Source organism: Coloeus monedula, assembly GCF_965178545.1.
Source record: "Coloeus monedula genome assembly, chromosome: Z".
In the NCBI taxonomy this organism is placed as follows: Eukaryota; Metazoa; Chordata; class Aves; order Passeriformes; family Corvidae; genus Coloeus; species Coloeus monedula.
Window position 1 is genome coordinate 8,790,417 of NC_138822.1, and position 9,341 is coordinate 8,799,757.

At 41.0% G+C, this 9,341-nt stretch overlaps 1 protein-coding gene across 1 annotated transcript in view; it reads right to left on the reverse strand.

Annotated features, from left to right (window-relative positions):
- MUSK (muscle associated receptor tyrosine kinase) overlaps positions 1 to 8,738 on the reverse strand; it is a gene marked incomplete at both ends in the record, with an annotated part of 53,992 nt that extends 45,254 nt beyond the window's left edge. Inside the window, 3 exons of the mRNA XM_082301146.1 lie at positions 1,202 to 1,353; positions 4,554 to 4,680; positions 8,660 to 8,738. Coding sequence (XP_082157272.1) covers positions 1,202 to 1,353; positions 4,554 to 4,680; positions 8,660 to 8,738 — 358 coding nt within the window. The remainder of the gene's footprint in view (positions 1 to 1,201; positions 1,354 to 4,553; positions 4,681 to 8,659) is intronic.
- Between the last annotated feature and the right edge of the window lie 603 nt (positions 8,739 to 9,341).

Sequence of the window (9,341 nt, forward strand, 5' to 3'; positions counted from 1 at the left end):
CAAAAGCAGCTAACTTGCATGAGTTATTTGTTTTCCTGAGTGGAGTTCGACAGTCATTTGAATTAGGGCCTGGGATAAAACCCAAATTCAGATAAGAGTATTTCCAGTATTGAAGAATGTTAGCATTCCAGGTTCTGCCACTCTTCACTGAGTAAACACTGTCTTCTCTGAAAGCTCAGATCCGGATTGAATTCATTTTGAAACAGTATTCAGGCTTGCCTCTAGCTCAACAAGAAGAGTATGTAAACTCAATTAATGTCCCTAACTGAAGGGTTTATAACTATGCTAGTGAAAAGGACAATGCAGCATTAAAGAAAAAGCAGTCAAACTCCCTTGAAGTTAATAAGGGATAAATTTAAATTCATTTTACTGAAAAAGAAACATGGCCTATCTTACTCTGAGCTGAGAGTATAAAAGATCATCATCTCCATATTTTGGGAGACCTGACATTTTGAGTCCCTTGCATGGTAACGAACCAACAGGAAAAACAAGCTTCAGAGACATCGCCTCCTGGCCACCACCTGCAAGTGACTGGGATGCTGTGGAGCTCCAGAATTACCAGACCAGGAGGGTCATCTCATTAGCACAAGCAAATCCTTTCCTACAACCAGATGCTTTAGCCAGAATATATCTCTGGTACCCTTTAAAGCATTTGTGTAAATAAATCCAGCCACGTGAGTCCAACTTTACTGAGTTTGGCACATACATATCTCTGTTCATAGGCAAGAACAAGCTTTTTGCCTTCCATGTGGGATGATGAAATTTGCAACATGATGCTCCAGACCATTAAACACTATTATTGAGAGCATCTGAACATAATTTAGTTGAATTTTACATCCTCAGGTAGAAACCTGATTAGTGAAATCTTACATTTAAAATTCGCCAGGGATCAATGCAGAGGTTTAATCTGCCAAAATGTGCCTCTTTTACAGAGTTTTGCACAAAGGGCATTCTTCAAAGCATCAGGTTTTGTCCTCTGAGCCTAGAACAAGTGTGTGTTATTCAAAGTGAATTACCACAGCTGCATTAAGTTATGATCTCATATGCCATGTGATGTCTCTGCCTCAAAGGACTGCACCCAGCTTCACAAGAACATGGGTCTGCACTGAGCATGGATCCCCAGGTGCCATGCACGGAAGTCTGCTCAGGCTTTTGATTAAACACTCACATGGCGTCAGGAAGAAATTGCATTCCCACTTACGCATTTTCACCTGGAGAGCCCCACAGCTCTGCGCAGCTGCTCCAACCCCGTTATCTGCTGTGCAGCAGTACACCCCATCATCACTGTCCTCCACGCTCAGGATGGTCAGGAGCTGCCCATTCCTCTGGATGCTGTACCGTGTGTCGAACAGCCTGCAGGGCACAGCACAAATTGTCAGGGACAACCGGGGATGGAGAGAGGGAATTGCATTTGGATATGCAGGCTGCTGATGGCACTACAAGTGACAATAAGCTTTACCTTTGATTTTCAACATGCAAGCAGAAGGGAAGGTGCTGAAAATGTTGAGTTCAGCCTTAAGATTCAGGTTCTCACTAGACCATGCAGTTCCTGACTGCCACTAGTGTAGCAGCAATTTTTCCTCCAACCAGACATTGGTAACATAAGTAGGTATCACGCTTGGGGTTTTGACTGGCCAAGGACAGGCATGAGCACAAATAATCTTTTCCAGCTAGGTTCTGTTTAAGGTATAATTGCTCAGTGCAAGCCAAAGACTGCTTGTATGGGAAATAGAGCTGGCGGAAGCTTTCCTTCTTCAGGGGAAAAAAAAAAGGAGGTTTTTTTTAATTAAACAGATAAAGTTATGGAAATATTTTTACAGTTGTGAAAAAAGACACAAATCAAAAACCATACCCTTTTGTGTCTACGTACTGGAGTGGTTTTGTCTATTTTTTTTTTGAACAAAAAACCAAACAACAAACTAGTGAAGAAATATGCTTAAGCCATCTGAAATTTAGAGGATTCAAGGACAGCTGTATTTTAATGACAGCAGGCTTTAACCGGGAGATTTCAGAGAAATGAAGAAACCCCTGAAGATGGAGCAACAAAAATATGGGACATTGCAACAAATGTGTAGCAAAGACCAATTTTACATGTGAGCATGATGAGAGAAGTGTGGTGTGTGAGTAGGGGGGATGTGTGTATTCAAGTGTGAGAGCCAGGGAAAGCAGAAAGATGCCAAGAAATCAGAGGGCTAAACTATTGATCTCTATTGCAAAACTGCAAAAGTATAATAAATATTTAAAAATAGTATGAATAAGCACGAGTAAATTTCTTTGTGTTTTATTTTCACACCTTTGTTGATGCTTTTAGGAAGCACTTTCATGCAATTGGACTTTGATTCCGATGAAGAGTGGCAAGAGTTCTGATCTGAGGATTGTGTCCCAGACACAATCACAAACTGACTGCTATATGTGTCATGTTTTGCCTTTTACTGTTACAAATTGTACAGTAGTCACTGACTAATCTGAATGTACCATTTATGATGTTACAGGCACGTATTTCCTTTCAACAGCACTTCACCATTCAGTGTTACATCTCCCTCCACTTTTTCAAGATGGGAAAAAAGAGTGCCATGAAGTCATCCATAGTGTAAAAGACATGCTGACTCTGTTCCCTTCTTTCCCTAAGGAAGGCTCGCTGTGGGCAGCCCTGTTCTGGAAGATGGGACAGGAAACCATTTCACTCGGCACACGGCACCTGCTGGTTTACTTGCACAAGTTTTGATGCCAAAAGGAAAGGCACATCCAGAAGACTAGTGCTGACTGTAGTCTCTGCCCAGGCTCTATTCCCATTGAAGTTAAGAGTTGATATACTGTTTCGTTTTGCAGGTTAACCTTCCTGTCTGTCCAGGATGCTGGGACCATGGCAAGAGAAGAAAATTTTGGAAATTAAATAACTGATGTTAATTGCTTGCAATAACTAGGCCCTTAGAAGTGTGATACACACACACACAGAGGCACAGAAGTACATTTATATGGTGTTATTTTTCAGAAAAAATGTCTTCTCATCTGATGCTTTTCCATTGTGCAAAGAGTTTCATCTCAGTTTTTAGGAAGTAACAGAAATATATTCAGCTTATTTATTCCTTTGTCTTTGGTCTGAGCTTTTTTATCCAGCAGTACTGAATACTAATGCTACACAGCCTTGTGAAAGTATAATAACTTGCTGTTATTAATGCTGCTTCAGAAGTCCCAGTAAAGGAATGAAGCGCCTGAGCTCTAAGGCCTTAACAGCAGAGGTGTTTTTATCTTTATTTTCCGTTTTGGTCAAAATACTGTGTCTCAGACAGAGAGTGGGAGGGCTTTAAGAAAGACATGTTGGGCTTCTGGAAGAGGGGATTGAGGCGATAAATGATCTGCATTTCATATTATCTTAGAACACATAGAGAGTGATCATTTTTAAAGACATGGGGTGAGAAAGACACAGTCCTGCATGGATGGCTTTCTCTCCCTGCTTTGATTTTCACTCATGGCGTCACTGATGGGGAAGGAATTAGGAGAAAGGTGACCTGATTTGGAAATAACATCCATAGAAGTTCAGACCTCCATGTTGGAACAGAGCCAGGGTCAGGAGATTAGGGCCAAATTTTGCTGAGAATGCAGACAATGAAAAAAATATATATATTTCTGAAAACCTTTATGCATACTTGCAACTTTCTGCTTTGTCCTACTCTAAAGCAGTTTTCCAAGCAGTGAGACCTCCTTCTGCTGCTGACTTACTTGGAGCCTCCTAGGGCAGTGGTCCAAAGGCTCTTTGGATGTTTGACCACAATAGAGAGAACCATACTTCAGGTAACCATCTGCCCAACATGCACATCTCCTGTGGAGAACAGGTTTTGACCATGTCATGCAAAGGTTGTGCTGCATTTTCCCTCACAGAGGGAGTCACTTACAGCCATTTAGAATGAGAAATCTATATGAAGGCATGTGGCAGATGTAATGTGATTTCAGAGCTAGAAGATCAAATACAGTTTACTTCATAGAAACCTGTCTACAGCAAAAGAGCAAAAGCAATGGTGGTAGCTTCCATAACACATTTCCACACTTCCAGAAGGCTGCCTTCTTTGTTGACACCTTGATGCCTGGTGGCTAATGTCTGACAGGGCGTAACAATGAGAAGACAATTTCCAGATCCAGAACTAGAAGCAAACAAGAAGGGCACAGCGCAATCCCTTCCATGCAAAGTTTCCAAGCACATTGAGACAGACAAGTCCTGATAAGCTCCTTTTAAATATTATACAGCATCCTCCTCCTTCGTACGTGCATAAACTGAGGAACAGAGCAGACCAAATTGTCTGAATCCAGAGAGAAAACTACTTGCATACCTTGCAGCGGAAACTAACTCTCTGTGAGCTCAAGTGTGTGAAGCTGCAAGAGCAGTCCCCAAGTGCTCTTATCACTCCCTCATAAACATAGAATCTTATATAATTACAGCACTCATACTCTCTCCTGACACAGACCTGTTTTTATATTTCCAGATATCTCCTCTATCATGAAAGAAAACACTGCCAGTTTTGGCAGAAATGCTGGTGAGGGCTGGGGCTGCTCCCTACCTGATGGGAATGCTGTTGCGTGTCCACGTAATCTCCGGCTCAGGATATGACTCCACTACACAGACAAACTTGGCAACATCTTCTACGAGGGCATCCACGGTTTCCAGAGGAGTGCTGATCAAGGGAGCTGTGTGAACAAGAGAAAATGTGAAAGCCCTCTGGTGCCTCCTGGAGAGAGCTACATAGCCTGCCAGACACCTTTGGTGGAGGGAGCCATGTCCCTGCAGGGTCACTCGATGGCATGTCCCTTGAAGTCTCTCCATAACGTGCAAAATAGAGCAAACTAAGCTCCAACAAGCTCAGTGTGTCCTATGTATCTGACCCACCTCTTTCTCAAGACTCACAGCACTGGGCGAGCATAGTGCAAGGACACAGGTGAGGTTGTCCCATTGCTATGAGGGTGGCATTGCATAGGCTGGAAGTGCAAGCGGCAGCACACAAATTGAAGGCAAGCTGACCTGCCCCTGGAGTGGGAACAGTGCCTCCTCATTAATGCATGAGATTTGGGCTTCTTTGTCATTATTACAGGATTTATACATTCAACTATTTATCTTTTAAAAAAAACAAAACCAACCAAAACCAAAGCCTATTATATAAAAACACGAACCCCCTTATTTAGCACTATATTTTTCTGACCCAGGCTCACAAAGACAATTCAGGTCATTCAGATTTGTGTCCTGACTAGGACATAATCTCTTTTTCTCACAGTTTCTAATCAAGTAGCACAAAGGTTAGAAGTTGAATAGCTATGTCTAATGCTCATTATCACAGACCTGTTGTCATGCATTACTTGAAAGTATCTTTAGAAACATTTGCCATTGCTCTGGTGAAAGACTTGAATCACAGCTGGGAGGGATCAAAGCATAAGCCTAGCCACTCGCTTTCTCTGTTCATGGTATTCATTGCAGCCACTGCCTCCAAAAAAACTTACATTACTTGATCAGTGGCTGCAAAGGACATATATCCATATTTGTTGGACTGGATTTCAGTGACAACTGTGCTGAGATAAACTGATTTTACCGTATTCCTGAAACACCACCTTGAAAATTTATCATGGATTCAGGACTCCTCCTGTTCCTCACTGTCTGTAGCAGTATCTGGCCCATTACTTTTTCACAGAGAATCCCAACTGCTGTGTTGGGATTCTACTGGCCCTGCTTAGTACAATAAAATTCAAATTCAGGCAAAAAATAAACTACATCAGTTTTACCCTTCCCTCCCTAAGGAAAGGGCAAAAGAGAACACACTCAGATTTAAGTGACTGAGAATAATAGAAAGTCTATACCTTAATGCTTTTTCAATTTACATGGAAGTCAAAGTTAGAATGTCTTTGGAGTTCTGCCCGAATGAAGCTAGAGGAATAAAGGATCAGCTTCCACTATCAGGTTTATGTAAAACTCTAAACGCTTTTGACATTTCATTAGAATGAATGCCTCAATAATACTTCCAAATTTTAAGATTTCTCATTGTATCATTGATTAACAATAACAACTATACTTTTGTAAATCTTGAAACTGTATCTAAGGCAGCACTAAAGATTATATGAACAAAACATCATTTGAAACAAGTCTGTGACTAATTCATTGTTTAAGATCACTGTTTCAAAGTGTATCATGCATCACTTTATCGGGTCTTTTTGAGTTACATTAGACAGAAAATAATCATCTGTATGGTACCCCAGATGAATCCCATGCCAGTGAAACCAAATGGAAGATTTCCATAAAGCATTCATTTACCTTCTACTGGAGGTTGTCTTAGGATAATAACCCCCATCGATGGTTATCCTGTCTACTGCAAATGAGACATTGCTATTTCATGACAGAGTTTATTGGGATTTGATGACATTAACCCCAGAGTTTTGCAATCTAATTTTATATAGTATGTTTCTGTTGCTGTTGTCCACATTCCTTGATCTCTGGAAGGATGCTTTTCTAACCTTGAGAAATGTAAATTTTTACAGCAACGATAATTCAAAGCAACCAGTTTTATAACTGTTGTAAGGATAAACACAGTCATTTTCACAGGTAATAAAGTTACATTTGTACCAAGAGCTGGTACAAATATATTTTGTATATATATTTGTATATAACCAGTATTTTGTTCTTTGGGCAAATAAGAACTGTCAGGTTTCTATATTAAATAAATTCTCTAGAAATGGTTAAATATTTTTAAGGTGGGTCTTTAATTCAATAGATGACAGAATATTGCATAGACATGGTCTGACCTGGTACCTCTTGAAAGCCAGCATGCAGCTTTTTGGGCACAATCAAACCTCATGGCTGCAAGAAAATACTGTCCAAACTGACAGCACTACAGTAACAGGAAAAGAAATGTTTTTAAAGTTGCCTTCCTAAATTCTACATCCTCAGAGAGCAATCATGACAACAATGGGGATGTGTCATTTTCTCATATGCTCTTTTCACCTTTGTGATATTTAACCCAAGTAGGGACAGTTGGGAGTGGAACATGCCGTCATTTCCTGAGGCGGCAGAGTCCCAAAATGGCTGAAACAGTGCTTACATCTAAACGCCATCCGAGCAGCTCGGGTGCTTGTCAGTCCATGTTTTCTCCAGAAAGCACTCTAAACATATGATGTGTGCATTACCAAATTTTAACATAGGAAAATAGAATCTGAACCATGTACAGACATATCTGTCAGCACATAGAAATGGAGCCAGGCCTTCCCATGTGTGTACACTGTGGCTTTCTGATATTTTTAAGGTATCCTTCTGGCTTTAAATAAATTGAAAATGAATTAATTTATATATGTGTAAAGCCACACAGGTGCCATTTTTCTGGATGTCAGCTGTAGTTTCCCGAGATAGAAAAATGACCCAAGGCTGGTCACAGGACCATGAGAAAGCCAAATCCTCTTCTATCTCCAGCCCACCAGAAGGTTCCAAATGTCTTGGCTTTGGATTCAGATTCACACTTTTGAAACCAGACCAACCAGGCAAACAACAAAATGCAGAAAACAGAACCAGTCCCTCTGCAACTTTGAAGATACCTGGAGAAACTGCAGTTCCTCTGGTAAAAACTGGCTCAGCTGCAACATCCTAGAAAATGGTACGTATCTGTTCATCACACTGTGACACCAGAAAAAAAATCTATCCCTGTCCTCTTTGTTTTTCTTGTCTCTCTAATACCACTTGTCTTACCACAACATTCAAAAAGCGTAAAATTCACCAACTTATTTTAGTGCCTTAGGAAAATATTAACATTTTTATTTCAAAACGTTTTTATAAAGAAGATACATTATTTCCTTTTTTTTTTCATTTTGAGAATAACCTGACTAACAATTCTAAGAACATAGCCCTTCAAGAGCAGCAATGTTGGCCTAACATGTAATACTGGCATTCCCCTTAAGATTTCATTTTGTTTTCCTGAAGCTGCAAAGTTTCTAGTAAACGTTGAATCGCACTGGACAATCACCATTCAGCAAAAATTGTCGTCCGCAGATTAACCAAACAGTACTTCCAGAAGACCACGATTGCACTTCATAGCTCACAGACTTTTCTAAACAGATTTTTTTATTCCAATTCTTTAGTTGGCTAAAAGTACGTGTGCATACGCCCATATGCATGCGTGCACACAAGATAGGAAGAAGGTATCACAACTTCTACATATATGCTATAACAAACAGGGCGTATTTGTATTTATATACATATTCTTTGTAAAGACATCATAGGTATTTACTTTTTTTGAAGCTTTATATACTTATAAACCTACACAGGTGTGCTGAACACAACAAATCTCTGGCTCTGCGGCAACTGGTGCTACCAGCCATTAACACTTCTGAGCTCTCTCTCACATGAGAAATGTACATTCCCCCCAGGCTGAACCCAAAGGTCTCCCCTGCCTGTTACAATGGACTACGTGCTCTTCATAGACAAAGAACCTTCAATTCCAAACACAAATATGAAAATATTTTCACTGGTATCCTACTAACAGCAGTGAAGTGACTACTGAAAGCAGACCATTTTCATCTTTTTTGGGAACACTACTGCACCACCCACCCCACTATTACCAGAGACACCTTCCCCTTTGCAAAACATTCTTCAGCAAATAGCAGAAGTAGAGCAGGGAAAAAGCCCCTCCAATCAAACCTTTTAGAAGTGTCTCAGACAAGCTGAGGGCTGCCAGGGTGAGGACGTGCAACAGGGGCACCTTCAGCAGGTCATTCATGTTTGATCCAGAAGGCATCCAGCTCCTTCAGGCAAGGCGTGCGGACCTCCCAGCCGGCTGCATTTCGGAAGCGGTGTGCAAGCAGAGCTTCTCTACGAGTGACAGAGTGGGGTCTGAGGGATCTAAGTATAATCAGGAATTCTCCCACCCAGTGGTGGTGATGGACATGGCCAGCTGGTGTGTATCCACTTTGGTCAGTGTGAAAGCGTGGGGCTCATGAAACAAGAGAAAGCAAATCCCTTCTGAATTCCTTCTAAGCAAACAGAGAGCAGTACAATGGGCAAATGCATTTCCAGTGCAGTACCCTACCCCAGTGTTGCAAAGTCACCAGACCTTTATTCCAGCTGTCTGTAAGTGCAGCAATAGGCAAAAATGTTTGCCACTGCGTTTTCCTTCATTCTATTCCCCTCTTTTCCAGTTTTTCTCTTCTCACTCACACACACTCCCCCTTATTATAACCTTTCAAGTTTGGCTGTAATATGCCACCTGTTGCCCTGCTGATAGTATTTCTTTTCTTAACAGATGCATTTGTTGGAGCAGAAGAGGTTGGCATTGGTGGCTAAAAGTGCCTTTCTTTTAAGGCAATACAACAGTGGGGAAATA